General features: G+C 38.7%; 1 protein-coding gene across 2 annotated transcripts in view; it reads right to left on the reverse strand.

Annotated features, from left to right (window-relative positions):
* RAF1 (Raf-1 proto-oncogene, serine/threonine kinase) overlaps positions 1-18,777 on the reverse strand; it is an 84,461-nt gene that overhangs the window by 13,802 nt on the left and 51,882 nt on the right. The window contains exons 2-10 of one of the 2 annotated variants that reach the window (XM_030307436.2): positions 17,055-17,287; positions 12,029-12,141; positions 9,102-9,204; positions 8,628-8,785; positions 6,528-6,626; positions 4,779-4,932; positions 1,403-1,430; positions 1,167-1,294; positions 670-787 (exon numbers count right to left, since the gene is read on the reverse strand). In XM_030307436.2, the coding sequence (XP_030163296.1) occupies positions 670-787; positions 1,167-1,294; positions 1,403-1,430; positions 4,779-4,932; positions 6,528-6,626; positions 8,628-8,785; positions 9,102-9,204; positions 12,029-12,141; positions 17,055-17,261 (1,108 nt within the window). In that variant the 5' untranslated portion in view covers positions 17,262-17,287. Of the gene's footprint in view, positions 1-669; positions 788-1,166; positions 1,295-1,402; positions 1,431-4,778; positions 4,933-6,527; positions 6,627-8,627; positions 8,786-9,101; positions 9,205-12,028; positions 12,142-17,054; positions 17,288-18,777 lie in introns of those variants that run through there. The other variant, XM_030307437.1, reaches the window with a different exon arrangement.

Raw genomic sequence — 18,777 nt, forward strand, 5'->3', positions numbered from 1 at the left:
TTGCCAAAATACACAAGCTGTGGCTACAGATATTAAAACAGTACATTTCTTCCAAGTGACAAAGAGTCTCCATTATAATAAGAACACTACACTAACACTCCACATAGATTTAAGAATGAAGTCTGTGCATTCTCTCTTTGATGGGGATTCCCAAAAACCAACCCAAGGCAGAGCGCAAAGAACCTGTTTCAGGAGGCTCCTGGCTTTCCTGGGCTCGGCTGCTTGACCATGGGCATGTTATCTGCCCTCTTGGGACCTCACAGTTTTCTGTGGGCAAATCTCTAACATTCTTTCCAGCTTTACATTTCTAGAATCCATGCTCCCCTCAGAGCAGCAGGCTCTTAACCCATTTAAGAATTTCAAAGCATGTCCCCTGTGTAGTATGTGTTTAATCAGTTCCTGACATTTGACTATCATGCTCAACTCTTATTCACCAATTTCTAATTATCCTGGAAACCATATCATACCAATTATAGCATCACTGAATAGAAAAAGAATGCTATGAAATGTCACTGAGATATTAAGTTCAATCTTCAGATGTAATCAAGTTCCCTGGAGTGCCACTGTAATCCACACAGCACAATGAATTTTATCTCCTTCTTGGCCCTCTCTGGACTGAAACTTGACTTCAACCTAGGCCTTGCAACAAAGGGAGGGTCCCAAACTTACCATGCCACTTGCCCTTATACACCGTTCCAAATGAGCCTGATCCAATCCGAGTGGAAAGCATCACTTCGCTGGCTTCTATTTCCCAGTAATAGCTTGAATCTCTCTGTCCACGAGGCCTCTGAAACCAGCAGTGATCATTAACACACTCCATAGAATGGTAAAGCTCTGTCTGATGAGAGTGTCAAAGAAAAGATCAACCCAACCGACCCATTCCCCTATCTTTTAAAGATAGACATTAACTGTAATTCCAATTTCGATATTTTGAGAAAAATACCATTTTAGTTGTGCCCTCCCTTACAAGTCAACAAATTTTCCAACGCAAGCATACCAAAAATGGCACTGACATTTATAACATCCTTAATTAAATGTTTTATTACAGTTCCCCTCTCCCCACCAAATTAAAAGTATTCTCATTTTAAAAATATTCTCACTTCTGACTAGGTTTTTCTTAGTAAACCCTAACATACGATGCAGGAGGTACTGTAAGCCATACTCACGATTTTGTTTTTCTCCTGGGTCCCAGATCCTGGTGCCCTCTCTCTCTGTGCTGGCACAGGGGTTTTGGGCTGTGACCAGCCCGTTGGGCTCAGATTGTTAGGGCTGCTGGACAAGGCTGAAGGTGAGGCTTAATAGACAAGACAAACAGAATCCACACATGGATAAGCCAACAGAAGATACACAGCATAAAGAGAAAAAGCCCATTATTATTTGCTACATAACTTTGGACAAGTACCTGATTCACTGTGGCTTCGAATTGCATCCTGAAACAGAAAAGGAAAGCTGGTCAATTTCTGCCCCACAAAAGATGCTCTCAGGGGGAAGTAAAAGGGGTAGGAGAATTTGCAGAAACAAAGTAGATTATAAAACCTCTAAAATACAAAAGGTCTAATTACATACTCTAACTTGCCTGTGATTCAATTTACCAATGTCAATGGCCAATTATCTCCAACATTATCATCAATTATTAGAACTGGGATTAGCTTTTCATATACCACATTCTTTTGGAATGGAAATCACTTTTTCTCAGAAGAAAGCAACACACATATATAGCAAAGTGATTCTCATTAAGGAATACTAGGCAAAGTTACTATCAACTGAGATTTTTCCAGTAACTGAGCATCTTGCTCCACTGAGGCTCAAAACAACAACAACAACAACAACAAAACAAAAACAAAACTTGGGGATTAGGTAGCAAGCTCACTCATACTCCTCTAGGAGTTGGGGGCACACTGACCAGAGTTGGGTTTGGTAAGGGTAAGCACCACAACTACAGAACTTAATCCAAGCCTAAAATCATGAAACGCTGAAAGGACCATAAATCCCCCAGTCCAAAATCTACATTTTACATACAAGAAAACACCTATAAATAAAAAAAAGAGACTTGGCCAGGATCACACAGCCAGTAGGTGGCAGAAATAGAACCAGAAACCATCACCCATGAATCTTAGCCCTGAGCTCATTCACCACAAAATGCTCCTGAAACCTTATAGGTAAGCTCTGAAATTAGTTACGTTCTACTCAGGTGAGAAGTCAAAAAGCTACCTTTAGAACTTATTAGAAACTGGGTAGAACAGTTTAAACCACAAGGGCTTCCATAAGACCTAAATATTCATTTTATAAACTCTCACTTTGAATATGTAATTATTACATAAAACCACTAGGCCTCCATATCCTCAAAAAGGAGATTTTTCTGGGAAACCTACTATTTTATGTAACCACAATAAAGACAAGATACCTTTTTCACACAACTATTAATGGAATGTTTCCACTCCATAACATTTTTACAAGACAAGAAGTATCCTAGGGGTGCCTGGGTGGCTCAGTCGGTTGAGCACTGACGTTGACCCTGGTCATGATCTCGTAGCTCACGGGTTCGAGCCCTGCGTTGGGCTCTGTGCTGACAGCTCAGAGCCTGGAGCCCGCTTCAGATTCTGTGTCTCTCTCTCTCTGCCCCTGCCCCTCTCACACACGCTCTCTCTCAAAATAAATAAATATTAAAATAAACATTTAAAAAATGTTAAAAAGATAAAAAGTATCCTAAACCAAGCTGTCCCTCCCCCTACCTTTGGCCGCCCCACCCAAGCAATAAAGCCTGGTTCTGGGGTCCCCAAACCTGGCCAATCTTCAGAATCACCTGGAGAGGTGTTTGAGAATACAGATGTCTCCTCCCCCCAACTAGGACTGATTAAGCATTTCTGGGAGGGAAGGTTGGAAGTCCAGGAATCTCTGTTTTTAAGTAGACTGGATAACTGCCAGTTGGCAAAACACCGGCCAAAAATAACGAGAATTTCAACAGAATATTCAGCGGCTATAGCTTTATTATCCAACTGACCTCTTTGTTTTTAGTCAAACCATGGCACAATGTATTTTTGCTGACCAAAATTATATACCCATGCACTAGGATTTTTTTCCTTAATGTCAGCAATTTTCTTCCTGTATCCATTATATACCTCATATTATACTGTGTGCTAATTTCTATAGTTGGATTTATCCTAGAAGGAACCTTTCAAATATCTTGGAATCTAAATATTAAAGAGAACTACAAATGGTTTAAACAAAGAATGTGTACTTTAAAAAAGCTGAATCATGCAATAAAAAGGAATCAAAACTTGCTCTGCCTCTAAAGTATGAAGAGAATTAACATAGTGCCAGTTATTTTATAATAAAAATTCAGGAATTTTCACTTTTAATGTCCCAAGTATTACAGTATTTACAGAGAAACAAATCATGTAACAGAAGTCACTAGGATATTATTTATTATCAGGGCTAACCATGATAAAAGAGAAAACAAAATTCATAGCTAGCATGCACATGACCTCCTCACAATAATCTTGTGATATTCAAAATGCCCCCCAAATGGCCAGTTCAGACTCCACATTCAGAAACCAACATTTTTGTTGAGTCCCTGCCACCTCTGATGGGAGGACAAGCATATGGAAAGTGATTCAAGGTCTGAGTGAGATAAAGTTGTACCTCAAGTGGCAGGTGTCCCTGAGGTTTTCCAAGGAACAATTCATAATGCAGAGAGAACACAGTTGTCTCTGATGAACTTTTAACAAAAGATTTTCAGGGCATATCAACCAAACCGACACATCTGGTTTCTAAACGAGGTATAAATACAACAGTGATGCTCTGAGCACCAACTAAATAAATCTAGCATTAGCTTTGGTCAAAATTTTTTTCTTTTTTAACTTTATTACTTTTGACTTCAAAATCTCGCTTGAGAAACTTATTTCACCTGTCAGCAATCCCACATACAGTATTTTTTTTTTAACTCCTCTATACTCTATTGTCAAAAAATAAAGCAGGAAATCAAGTCTGGCAAGAAATATAAAATTTAACTTAGTGATTCTTTCATTTCTGATAGGCTACTGTCTGACAGTCTTAGCAATCCTGTTAATTTACAAGAAAGCAAAGGCATGAAGAAGAATACCTACTCTTCCCCTCAAACAAAATCGTCTGGACCACGCCCTGGGAGAAGCATTCAGGCTGTTATTCTAGTCCAAAGCAATGAGAAATAAAGAAGAATAAAGAACAAAGGAAGTATTTTAAGTGTATTCAGTTGTTATTAAAGACGAATTAGAAAGCAAAGCAAATAAATAGAACATACCAAAAAGCCAAGAAAAGAAAAAGCAGTTTGAAAACACTAGGCTTTGGGTACTTTTACATCTCCCTAAATAACCTGCTTGGTAAATCCAATGACTCCACCCTTTTATTTCTAAATAAAATCACTTAAAAGTCTCTCAGAGAGTTTGTAGTTCTCCATCACTATTATTCTCTTTTCCACACAAAAATGAAACTACTCTTTATATTAGCTCATTCACTAGTTCACTGACATCTTATTCAAAGCTAAAATGGAAAGGAGTTCAAATGTTACCATTTCTTTAGGAGATTTTAGTTCTCCACTTGAATGATATACCAATTGGATTATTCAGCCAGTCTAAAGATACAGCGCTTTAAACAATAAATTCAAAAATTCCAAGGTCCTGAGAAAGTGCAGCAACATTCTTTATCAGGTTTGAAACCCCAAACTCTCTAAACACAACAGTCAACCCCACCCCAATAACAACAGATTGATACTCCTCACCACCCGCAAGGGGCCCTATTACCTCAATCATCCTGCTGTCCACAGGCAGGGTGGTGCTGACCATGTGGACATTAGGTGTGGATGTTGACCTCTGCCTCTGGGAGAGGGAACCTTCAGAGGAAGGGCTGGAAGAGTTGAACGTGAAGGCGTGGGGTGTGGAGTATCTGTGCTGGGAACTAGGCGAGGAAGAAAAAGAAAACTCCATGAATGACACGCAGGCCTCCCCACTGTAAATCTTTCAACTAGTTACTTCGTAAGATGCTCTGGGGCAAATCCTACTTGTACTAAAACCCTGGACAAAATGTTTCTCTCTTTTAAGAGGCTCCACTTACAATTTTTCTTCTGTCTAGGTGCTTCTGCATGCAAAGTTTTGAAAAGGAAATAATACACATGCTTGGAACTCATATGAAAACAATACATTTTAAGTTGTCTTCTTTTCAATAGATCCCCTCTACAGAATACTCCCAAATTTTTAGACCATCTCTAGGAAAGAACAGACTAACATTTGCCAACCATGCCACCAACTACCAACCTAGTTGGAATTTGCCCAGTTTAGAGACTGACTGAGAGAGCTTAAAGGAGAAGTCTTAAATTTAAGACGGTTAGACTATTGAGCATGTCCGCAAAAAGGCCAGCATTTTAGCTACTATGCACCCTCTCCCCACTTAACCAGCTCTAAAAGTCAGTTAATGTGAATTCAGTTTTCAGGATGCCAAAACACAACTGTGAAATTAATCACTGGCCTCTTCCAGTCAAGCCCACTCCCCTATCAACCACAATGCGAACACGCAGCAAGTATAACATTTTCATTTTTTGCTCTACAAATTATTTTGAGTTTTGTTCAGATGCAAGTAACACCATGCATGAATTCAAGGAACAGAAGGCTAGTTTTTCTATGAGAAACTGTTCTACTGCCTTGAAAAATTGCCTTCTCAGGAATTCAGTATTTATGCCTTCAAAAGCTTGTCTTCTGGTAATGAAATCTTCAGAAGCAAGTACAATTTCTGATGAAATTTCAAGAAAAATAAGCCATACACAAACATATATCCAGATATTATTTCAATACAAATTCCTTGTTCTGAGATATGCTGCCTTTAACAATTTCCATGGTAGTTTTAAAAAGATCATTAAATGTTATCCAATTGTATATACATTAAAGTCAGGTATTTTGAAAAAGATGGTAGATTTTATTTTAGGTTCCAAATTCATGTGTAACACTGAACAAGACATGTGAACTCAACAAAGCTCTAACTTCCAAGCAGGAGAACAGAAAAAAGACAAGTTACACGCAAACTCACAAGCACATTAGAAAGGATATTTATATTAAAAATCTAACTGGACTCTATTTAAAGATCACAGTCTATTAAATACCATGGTTTCAGCAATGCAAGGCGATAAATAGCATTTCAAAGTTAGGAGTTCTATTTTTATCGGATCACCGTATATAGTTATGGGACTCTTTCCTTGAGGCACAACTTACTACATACTGAGGAAAGCAAAATCTGAAGGTCTTTAAAATGTGATGAGACATTAAGGGATATGCTATGATAGCAGAAGAAAACTGCAGTCTGTGTGTGTCACTTTTCAGAATATAAAAACTACAAGACTACATTTTGCTCTAATACTAGTATTAAGTTCCACAGAAATAGTAAAGCATTTACACAGGGAGAGAAGGGAATGCAAAGGAACTCTGGTCTTTTATATTCAGGCTTTCAGTCCCACCCGCCCCAATGTAATTTTCCAAAGAAAAGCTGTAAGTAAAAAAAATTACCTAACAGGCATCCGGGAAACAGACTCTCGCATCCGACGCATTGTCAAAGAAGGCAGTGCTGGGACCCCACTATCACCAATAGGAGAATTTGGGAACAATCTAAGTGAAATCAGAGGAAGACTGAGTTTATGGTTTTTTATAATGGCAGTAATTTTACAGTCAAATTACCTTGTCTTGCAACTCTTGCAAACAGACTACTCAAACATTTTCAGGGGCACCTGGGTGGCTCAGTTGGTTAAGTGTCCGACTTCAGCTCAGGTCATGACCTCACAGTTTGTGAGTTCGAGCCCCATGTAGGGCTCTGTGCTGACGGCTCAGAGTCTGGAGCCTGCTTGGGATTCTGTATCTCCTTCTCTCTCTGCCCCTCCCCCACTTGTGCTCTGTCTCGGTCTCTCAAAAATAAATAAATGTAAAAAAAATTTTTTTAAACCACATTTTCTAGTCACATTTTCATCAACCATTTTAGAGTAGAGGGACCACCAATCCAAATGACTGGGCTTGAATGAGTACAGAATATGAACAATATTGACCTGCCAATGAACATAATAGCTTCTAGTGTACATTTCTGAACTTTTTTTTTTAAATGAGGGGGGAGAGAGAAAGAGCGAGCACAAGTAGTAGAAGGGCAGAGAGAGGACAAGAGAATCCCAAGGCTCCATGCTGTCAGCATAGAGTCTGACATGGGGCTTGATCTTATGACTGGGAGATCATGACCTGAGTGGAATCAAAAGTCAGATCCTCAACCACGGAGCCACCCAGGCACACCTGTGCATTTCTAAAAAGTACTGGTCCAATATCCCACTATATCAAAATAATGTTTTTTTTTTTAATTCTAAAGTAGGGCACAGTATAACCTAAATCACAAAGAGCTTTTCTGGAAACATTCTGTCTTGAAAACACATAAATGAAAAGACTGAATATGAAAAATAAATGTCATTCAGCACCAAATGTCATAAATAAGAGGAAAAGAGATGACAACATTAATTGGGCATCTTCTTTCCACAAGATGAGCACTTGTGCTCGGCAACTTCACGTGCTAGCTACCTCAGCTAATCCTCACGAGAACCCTGCAAGGAAGGCAATCCCCTTTCCTCATATGAGTGAACTGAGGCCTAGAGGTGGTTAGTTAGTTAATGGAAACACTGAGATTCTCACCCACTTCTACTAAACTCCAAGCTTGTGCCAGTTAGGCTACGCAAGCAAACACATGTGACTACTACAAAAGCTTTTAAAAAAGGTGTTCCCGTCAGGGTTTAATAACATTCCCTTTGTTTTTCTAGTACTCTCAAAAAGGGATAAAACTTTGACTTTTCATGTATTTTCAATTTAAACCTTACTAAAATACACTTTGTATGAAAATATATTTTGGGAACTGGTTTGTCTCCTGAGGGATTCAAGTACCTTTTGAGGTTTTACATTTACATCATTTTATTTCATTTCATTTTATTTTTAGGTTTATTTATTTGAGAGAGAGGGAGAGCACAAGCAGAGGAGAGTCAGAGAAAGAGGGGGTGAGAGAACATCCCAAGCAGGCTCCACATTGTCAGCATATGCCTGATGTGGGGCTTGAACTCACAAACTGAGATCATAACCTGAGGTGAAATCAAGAGTCGGACACTCAACCGACTGAGCCACCCAGACTCCCCTACATTTATATCATTTTAAAACTGACGTCTCCAGTTTGAGGTGAAGATAATAGCACCAACTATGCTTTCTGCTCCTTCTCAATAACAAATGTTTAACATCATTTAACAAAATAAAGAGTTGTGCCTGCCAGTAACCTAAAAGATGATACTGTTAAGAGACAAAAGCCAAGTCTTTTGGTTTTCTTATCCTTTTGCTCTTTGCCTCACTGAGTCACAGTACGCCAATCTCCATTTGACAAACAGCAATCCCATCTGCTTGCTTTAGAGGTATGCCACACTCAAACTCCCTGGTTTCACAACTGTCATGCTGCTAAAGTAGATGATATCCAAATCATGACAATTTACTTAGTAAGTCTAAAACCCAGACTCGTTGGTCAAATATACAATAATACCTTCAAGAGAGTTTTTACCTCCCCACCTGCTTATATTCTTTGAGAAAAGAATGGTGCCTTACAAGAGTTGTCTGATATTACTCCAGTCCACACACATAGTAGGTACTTTGGTGCTACAGTGCTCATGAAATTTGTAGCCACAAGTCTGACATCGAAATCCATTTAGCAGGAACTTCTGACAGATGTCACAGAAGGCAAGCTTCAGGAAGGTCTTCCGAGCCTGGAAGAGGTATAAATAAATGAAGAATGACAAAAGACAAAATAATTTCTTCTTTGGCCCCCAACAGATCCCATACATCCAAAAGAGACCCTTATAAAAAAGAATCCTACTTCCAACACTTGTAAAATTCACTCCTAGAAATTAAAGTATATATGTGACTAATTAAACTTAAATTGCCTTACTGTAAACATCACAAAACGACAGCTTCAGATAATCCAACAATGCATATGCTTTTGCTTATTACCTCTGAGAAAGTCCAATTACACCAGCTAAAACACCCAACACACCACAAAAAGAGAAGTGCTCCACAACTTACAAAGTTGTGTGTTGTGAGGGGAACGTGATCCAGGAAATCTACTTGAAGTTCTTCTCCAATCAACGAGGTGGCATCAGTATTCCAATCTAAACGCGCTTTTTTACTAAAGGCAATTTTTAAAAACATATATAAAAGGCAAATATTCAAACAAGGTAAGAGTTCAACGCCAAATAATAACAGCTACCACTTACCTCATACTATATAAATATAAAACTTAATCTCAGACAATACTAACTTATTTAACTCATACAACAAATCTATGAAGTAAGCATTTTATCCCTATCTTAAAAATGAGAGAATTAGGGCCCAAAGAAAGTAACTTGTTCAAGGCCACACACCAAGTATAAGAGCCTATGTTGGAATCCAGCTCAGCTGGACTCCAAAGCTTATACTCTTAGAATAAAGTTTTTTTTTTTTTATTGTCTATTTTTTATTTTGAGAGAGAGAGAGCACACACAGGGGAGGGACAGAGAGAGAATCCCAAGCAGGCTCCATGCTGTCAGCACAGAGACAGACACAGGACTTGATGGGGCTCAATTCCACGAATGGTGAGATCACGACCCGAGCCAAAATCAAGAGTCAGACACTTAACTAACTGAGCCATCCAGGTGCCCCAGAATAAAGTTTATTTTAAAACAATGAACTATATGGGAATGCAAGCTGGTGCAGCCACTCTGGAAAACAGTATGAAGCCTCCTCAAAAAACTAAAAATAGAACTACCCTACGACCCAGCAATTGCACTACTAGGTATTTATCAAGGGATACAGGGATGCTGTTTCGAAGGGACACATGCATCCCCATGTTTACAGCAGCACTATCAACATTTGGAAAGAGCCCAAATGTCCATCGATGGATGAATGAAGATGTGGTATATACATACAATGGAGTATTACTTGGCAAAACGAATGAAATCTTGCCATTTGCAACTACGTGGATGGAACTGGAAGATATTATGCTAAGTGAAATTAGTCAGAGAAAGACAGATATCATGATTTCACTCATATGAGGACTGTAAGAGACAAAACAGATGAACATAAGGGAAGGGAAACAAAAATAATATAAAAACAGGGAGGGGGACAAAAACATAACAGACTCTTAAATAAGGAGAACAGAGGGTTACTAGAGGGGTTGTGGGAGGGGGTATGGGCTAAATGGGTAAGGGGCATTAGGGAATCTACTCCTGAAATCATTGTTGCACTATATGCTAACTAATTTGGATGTGAATTAAAAAAAAAATTAATTAAAAATAAAATAAAATAATGAACTATAACAATCTCATGATAAAATAAATATGCAATAAATTGGACTCTGTGACCTTAAAATCCTGTAAGAATACTGAAATACTAAAGTGGGGTATAAATACTGCTGTAATAGCAAAATTTAATCTTCAATAGCCTACTTCAGTCTAGCAGATACATAAATACAAAGGAATCACAAATGAAATTAATAATAGGCTCACATCTGTAGAGTTGTTTGCAAGGTCTATAAGGTGACAGGGGACTTAACTGTCTCAACATTTACTCTGACACCATTCTTTCTGTGCCTAGAACAAACAACACAGAAAAATAGATATACTAAAGTAAAAAGTTTCAAAAAAAAAAAAAAAGCAGCTCCTTTCTCATGTCTTGTGTAGTCCATCAAGTCCATCAGGCCCACTTCTTAAAAAAAGAATATTCTCATGTAGGGAGAGAACACATATACAGCATAATTCAAACTTCTCCCTTTGCCTACCAGAAGCTGATTCCAGCCATTTTTCTGGTTATCCAATAGTAAATAATCCTTTCCTTAATATAACTCCCTATACAAGGACTCCAAAGTCCTACTTCATCCTAATGGAGAGAGACAGGGGCAGCCCTGTGTCCTTAGTCTTCAGGTGCTATCCGTCCAGTAGAGAAGCTAGGGTAGCTCTAAACCAACGTAGCCTTGGACAAGACTGGACAAGCCACTCAACGTCTCAGAATCCTTCTGGTCTTTAAGGAGCACTACAGATTGGCTCTGGACCAACCTGGGGCTATACCCAGATAAAACTGACATATGCTTCAAATATCTGCACTTCAACAAACTACCTCCTACACTGAGGGGAACAGCAGAGTGGAATTTTTGCTTGCCCTTTTGAGTTAACTCATTTCCTAGGCTATTCTCTCAAACTGGGAAACTCCTTGAGACAGAAAAGATGGTGAGCTGAAGATCAATAACAGAACTAGCATTTTTCAAGAAGAAAGTAAAGATTATTTCCCCCAATTTGGGGGATAATAATGGATAATTATGGAAGCTATAGGGTTTACTCCTAGCCTTTGATGGGATGCTTCTATCAAGCCACCAGCATTAGAAAGAAGATGAACTATGGATCTTTCCTGAAGCAGAAATTACAAATTATACAGATTGAGTAAACATTAACTGTTATAAAAATGAATGAATGAGGGGCACCTGGCTGACTCAGTCAGAAAAGCATGCAACTCTTGATCTTGGGGTAGTGAGTTCGAGCCTCATGCTGGGTGTAGAGCTTACTTAAACACAAACTTTAAAAAAAAAAAAGAATGATGGAGTGAATTACAAGAGTGTTAATCTCTTGAGGATAGGATTCTTTAACTATACATAATAATGCAAACACTTTCTGAGTATTCTGTCTACTGCATTCCAGGAAACACAAAAATTTCTGCTTTCAAGAAACATTACCTTACACTACTGTTTCCATCTATGGAATACTATCAACACCTAATATGTATTCTTTTTTCAGTGCAATGTTTCAGCAATAATTTCAAGTTTTAGTATTTTATTTTTCTCAGTTGTCTATGAACAAGGGTATATAAATACATAATACTCTATGACAAGCTAGCACACTTTTTTAAAAATACAAACTTATTATTTGAAGCCAGCAGCTCCTTACTAGTATGAAAGAGGATCTGACTGACTTTTGAGTTCTTACCCTTTATGTTCATGGAGAAGTCTGAACACTGCACAGCACTCCGGCTGCAGGCCCCTCACCTTGAGTGCTTTCATAAGGCAATCATGCAAGCTCATTCCATTTCTCACATTGACCTATAAACAAAAAGCCATCTTTAGAACCAACAAAGGCTGCACATCCTTTGATAAGCATAGTAATAAATGCACCAGTCTGTAAGGGTATGTGAAGAAGATTTATGACAGGGGCGCCTGGGTGGCGCAGTCGGTTAAGCGTCCGACTTCAGCCAGGTCACGATCTCGCGGTCCGTGAGTTCGAGCCCCGCGTCAGGCTCCGGGCTGATGGCTCGGAGCCTGGAGCCTGTTTCCGATTCTGTGTCTCCCTCTCACTCTGCCCCTCCCCCGTTCATGCTCTGTCTCTCTCTGTCCCAAAAATAAATAAACATTGAAAAAAAAAAATTAAAAAAAAAATAAAAAAAAAAAAGAAGATTTATGACAGCATTGCTTGTAATGATACACACACACACACACACACACACACACACACACAAAGGAAATAGCTGGAATGTCCAGCAATATGGAATGCTTAAATAAAGCCTAAAATATCTGTATATGTCACATTAAGACACTACTATATTATTTATAACGACCTAAAGGGAAGGATGTCCATGATTTATCAATTGTGGGAAAATATTTTTCAGAATAATACAAAGAATAAGATTACTTAAAGGGCAGGGAAACCCATATATGTTTACATATATTGTATGAGTATGAAAAGACATACCTCTAGCTATTATCAGAAGAGAGTGGTTGAGAAAGATAAAATTATCACATTTCCCTTCACACTGGTCTAATTTGTTTGACTGACTGAAATGTACATGCAAGCAGGAACATCCACCAGAAAAGAAAATAAATCAATCTGATCTATAAACATGAGTTTTTCTGATCAAAACTGCATTTCAACCTGTTTTCAACAACAGGTTTTGTTATCTTCCTAACAAAAATTCCATCTCATATACATTTCACACTAGTAAAGGTAAGCAGACCACTGTTAATTTAAATAAACATGCACACCATTTCAAGTAGCCTTAGTGTATGTCCCTCCACATTGTCCTGTACCCCATCCTCAAAAGCTAGGCAGGCACTCAGAGGCCTAGTAGGAAGTATGAGTACCTGAAGTACTAACAATGGCAGCTATATAAAAATTTCAACTAATGGGGCACCTGGGTGGCTCAGTCAGTTAAGCATCCAACTCTTAATTTTGGTTCAGGTCATGATCTCATAGGTCGTGAGGTTGAGCCCCTAGTCATACTCTGCGGTGACAGTGTGGAACCTGCTTGGGAATCTCCCTCTCTCCCCCTCTCCCTGCCCCTTCCCTGCTTGTGCTCTCTCTCTCTCAAAATAAACATTAAAAATTTTTTTTGAATAAGACTTTAAGAGTTTTGATAAAAGCCCCATACATTTTGTTTTTAAAGCCAATAAGGTTAATTAAAACTGAGGCAACTAGAGTGAGTATGGCCAGTAAGGAGAACAAAATGTAGATCTATGGTACTTGTAAATTGCCCACAGTGGAGCTCCTGTGCTCAGTTAAAGTGTGACAGCTGACAGTGGCCAAACCAGCTCCTTCCCAAAGGCAGGTAAGAGCATATGTTTGGATCTATTTGAAAAGTCTAAAGTATTTATTTAAAATGTTCCATAGCAAGTTTATTTTAGGTTTCTTGAAGTAGTTATACCCTTAGACCCACTAACTTACAGTTTTCAGAAAAAAAAACTAAGTAAAAGTGAGATATACTGATCTGAACTATGAAGATAAGACATCAAGAATGAGGACAATGAAGACTAACAAACACAAACTAACAGAATCATTACTTGCATCAAATACTATGCAGTAGAGCTTTGAAAAATATAAGGTGCTATATCATTAATCTTCATTAAAGTCACAGACTCTAGGGGCACCTGGGTGGCTTAGCTGGTTAAGCGTCCAACTTCAGCTCAGGTCATGATCTCACAGTTCATGAGTTTGAGCCGAGTCAGGCTCTGTTCTGACAGCTCAGAGCCTGGAACCTGCTTCAGATTCTGTGTCTCCCTTTCTCTCTCTGCCCCTCCCCGACTCATGCTCTTTCTCAAAAAAATGAATAAACATTAAAAAAAAAAAAAAACCACATACTCTAAGAGCTAGATAGTTCTTTAAATATTCTCTAATCCAAGTGGGGTTCCCAAATGTGGCTGGCATTAGAATCATCCAAGGAACTTATGAAAATAAAGATTCCCAGCTTCTCCCCTCCAACACATCCAAGGATTCTGATTAAGTTGAACTTGAATGAAGCCCAGGAATCTGTATTTTAGCCGTCAATTGATTGTAATGGTAACTAATGGTCCTCAGCTATGGTCCAAGCACCCATCTAATAACAAGGAGTGGCAAAGAGACACATATTTACAAAATAAATGACAAGAAAAAAATTTTTTTTAACGTTTATTTATTGTTGAGAGACAGAGACAGAGACAGAGTGCGAGCAGGGGAGGCGCAGAGAGAGAGAGAGAGGGAGACACAGAATCTGAAGCAGGCTCCAGGCTCTGACCTGTCAGCAGAGCCCAACGCAGGGCTTGAACCCATGAACTGTGAGATCATGACCTCAGCCGAATCGGACCCTTAACTCACTAAGCCATCCAGGCGCCCCAAGAAAAAAGTTTTTGTAAAAGCAACTCTAAAATGGTGTTCATGGGTGGCTCAGTCAGCAAGTGTCTTGGTTTTTAGCTCAGATCATGATCTTACAGTCCATAAGTTTGAGCCTCCTCATCAGGCCCTGTGCTGATGGAGCCTGTTTGGGATTCTGTCTCTCCTCTCTGACCCTCACCTGCTTGTGCTCTTTCTCTCTCAAAATAAATAAATAAACTTTAATTAAAAAAAAAAAAAAAAGAAAGAAAAAGCAACTACCAATTATACTCCTACAATTATTTAAATCATATATATACACTATCTGCCATTCTCCTCTCTACACCTCCCCATGGATACATGTTGAAATTAGTTAAATCTAATTTCTGGAGCCTACTAAGTGATTAGGAGGGTCATTTTAGGTTCCAAGCAGTGAAGTAACCTGGGAATGATTAGAAACTGCTGACTCATGGTGCTGGCCAGTAAATGACTCCTTCCACCAATGCTCCCCTGAAGATACATGCCAGCTGAAAGAAGATGGTCCATCTCTGGTCAAAGAAATGGGAGAAACTAATTTTATCTGCTAGAGCCTTAGGAGAAGCCAAGCTTCCAAATCACTTGTTCCCAACTACCGATTGTGCTCAACTGAAAGCTGTCAAGGGCTACAAAGATGTAGAAAAAATTCAAATAATCATAGCTACCATTTTACTTATGAATCAGCTACTGTATATTCAGCATGAGCCTCATTTCATTAAGGTGAGGAAACAGGGGCTCAAAATATTATGTAACTCATCTAGATGATAATAAAAGGCAATACAGGGATTTATATTTGAGCATGGTTGTCTTAAAGGTCCATATACTTAATTAATCATTATGCCAAACTAAGTTTCCCAGTCTTCCAGGCAACCTGGCAGGAGATGGGAATGGGGAAGACAGGCACGGTATTAGCCTGAAGCAGTACCACACGGTCTTCAGCTAGTCTTAGCTTCCCATTACATTCACACTTCCCACCTGCGCTCTCCATTTAAGGTTAGAAAGAAGATGAATGGGGGCGCCTGGGTGGCTCAGTCAGTTAAGCGTTTCGGCTCAGCTCATGATCTCACAGTTTGTGAGTTCGAGCCCCGCATCAGGCTCTGTGCTTGCTGACAGCTCAGAGCCTGGAGCCTGCTTCGGATTCTGTGTCTCCCTCTCTCTCTGCCCCTCCCCTGCTCTGTCTCCCTCTGTCTCAAAAATAAATAAAACTTAAAAAAAATTTTTTTTAATAATAAAAAAAAAAATAAGAAGATGAATGAACAATAACAGTAAGTAAAAAAATCACCTTGCAAATGAAAGGCCACTTTTGAAATATTAAGGAGGTTATTACTATTTATTTTGCCAGCCATTCAACTTTTATTTTTAGGAAGGGGAACAAAAATAATACTCAAATACCTTTTGAGTTTTGCCTTCAGTTTAAAATGTATCTAAAGGTACAACACTGTAACTGGGAGTCTGCTTCTTAAGTTCACAAAAGAAGTATAAAGGAATTTATTAGTAAACTGGGAGAGGGAAGTGGAACTGTCAAAAACAGAACTCTGGAACTGTCAAAAACAGAACTCTGGACTGGACTTTCCAACCTCAGAACTTTGTCTCACCCAGGTACAAAGAAAAGCCCAATGCACTGATTTTACTCAAAGAATGGGGAGTGGGAAAGGAGGAAGCATGGAAGTTTTTGAACTAAGGTTTTCTCAAATGTTCCACCAAGCAAAATTAGCACAACTTCACTTTCCTTTTTTAACCAGGTGGGTTTTTTTCCACCAAGATAGTAAGGAACTATTTTGAGCAGTTATTTCTCAGAAAAGTTAGAACTCTATGTCAGAAAACCAAGTGGCAGTGTCCCACCATGATGCTACTAGTATGAACCTGTTGCTGGTACTACAAAAATGAACTGTGCACACATAACTGGCTAGTGTCAGTGCCCAGGAAAAGAGGAAGATGCTGTGCTTTCTAAGCTACCTCCAGCTTTGCCCGGGGCCTACAAAACTTACCAAAATAATTTTTTCTAGGTAATTTTATTTTCTTCTATATACTCAACTATAACGTCCAAAAAATTTAAGTGAGCATTTTGCTTTAATATCCATAATACATATATACATAAAATTGACTGAAACAGTCTAAGGGAGCTTTTCAAAAGAAGGCATTCCAGGCGAGAATAACAACTGAAGGAAGGCCAAGGGGTGGGGAAAAGTGGGAGGTATGGAAGGAACATAGTAATATAAAGCAATAAAATCTGCAACTGGAAAGCCAATTAATAAAGACACTAAGTGACAATTTTGCCTGTCTATAAAGTGAGTGAAATTATCCAAAATGCTTTTTATAGGCAGATGGCCAGCTAAACTTACTGAGAGGAACATTTACATACCACTGTTCTTTGCTTGTTTGGCAAGAAAACACGGATAGTGTTGCTGGTCTTAGAAGAGTCCGTAAGTTTGCCATCATCTGATGCCCGACGCTGAAAGCCAAATGGCTGAACTATTGTAGGGGAGATGCAGCTGGGGCCATCAAACACTGCATCTTTGAATCCAAAGCCATTGCTGATCGTCTTCCAGGCCCCTTGTATGTGCTCCATTGATGCAGCTTACACAACACTTAAACCTAGTTTAAAAAAAGACAAAAATTTAATTCTAGAAAAAAGCAACTCAACAACATAGAGTAATTGTGAAAATAGTAGTATGTGGACGTTCTCATAAGTAACACCCTCTGCTTAACTCAATCAAAAACTTTTATGTTAGTATATTTCCATAAAATATTTCATAGACAACTCAAAAACGAGAATAGGGAATAGGGATCAAAAGATGTATCAAGGGTTATACCACCAGTTATACCAACCTGGAACATGGGCCCAGCCAGGTTTCCTGACTTCTAGTCTAACACTTTTTAAATTACATTTCTCTTCTTCTTTAGTTATTGTATTTTAAGTGTGAGTGACTACCTTTGCATATCAGTAACATGTGAAATTTAAACAGGTGAAATTTTTTTAAAAAATGTGTAAGCCATAATTTTCTGCCTTAAAGGAAGAAAAAGAAATTAGTATGTCTAGGATGTGTATTAGACATTGATATATAAATTATCTCATTTAATTTTTTATGAAGATCCCAAATATTTTAAATTCCTTCCTCCATCCACTCTTTAAACAAGGCACAGAAAAATCACCACTACTTGCTGAAGAGCACCCAGGTGATGGGTAAAATAACCAGATATACACGTTTAAATTTAAAGTCCATAAACTTTCCACCATAACATTCACATTTCAGTTTTGGTACAAAAATGAAGCTTACAAACAGGAGCAAGCAGAGACAGTCACCGAACCAAAAATAACCAAATGTTTTAACTGGGCAACAAGAAAACTGCAACAGTAGTCCACAGTCACACAATGGTGGTAAGACAAAGAGTGTGCAGTTAGGACACACAACACCCTGACACTGACTGGGAGTCAGCAATCATGCAGAAGTGAGGTTTATCTCCTTCTTTAGAAAAGGGTGAGATTGACAGGGAATCCCATCCTTCTCACACCTTCCTCCCTTAGAAACTTATTTTGTCGTATTATTAGTAATACCTACCATTTACTACTTGCCTACTATATGAGGCAATACATACTACATACATCCCACTCACATTATCCAACCTAATCCTTAGAGAAATACTCTAGGTAGGACTCGCATCCCATTTTACATCTGAGAAACTTTCAAGACTGAAATTTATCCTACAGAAGTGTAAGGCAAGTGTTTAAAGATATATGTAACAAACAATCCTAAGGAAAAAGAGAGAGGGGCAAACCAAGAAACAGACTCAAGAAACTATGGAGAACAAACTGATGGTTACCAGTGGAGAGACAGGTGGGGGGGACACAGGTGATGGGGATTAAGGAGCACACTTGTGATAAGCACCAGGTGTTGTATTTAAGTGCTGAATCACGAAATTGTACACCTGAAATCAATATTACACTGTATGTTAACTAAATTTAAATAAGAACTTAAAAAGATACATGTATAAGCATCTTCATTACAGCACTGTTCATATCCTTGAAAAACTGGGAAACCAGGGACACCTGGGTGGCTCAGTGGGTTAAGCCTTCAACTCTTGAT

Source organism: Lynx canadensis, chromosome A2 (assembly GCF_007474595.2).
Source record: "Lynx canadensis isolate LIC74 chromosome A2, mLynCan4.pri.v2, whole genome shotgun sequence".
Classification (NCBI taxonomy): Eukaryota; Metazoa; Chordata; class Mammalia; order Carnivora; family Felidae; genus Lynx; species Lynx canadensis.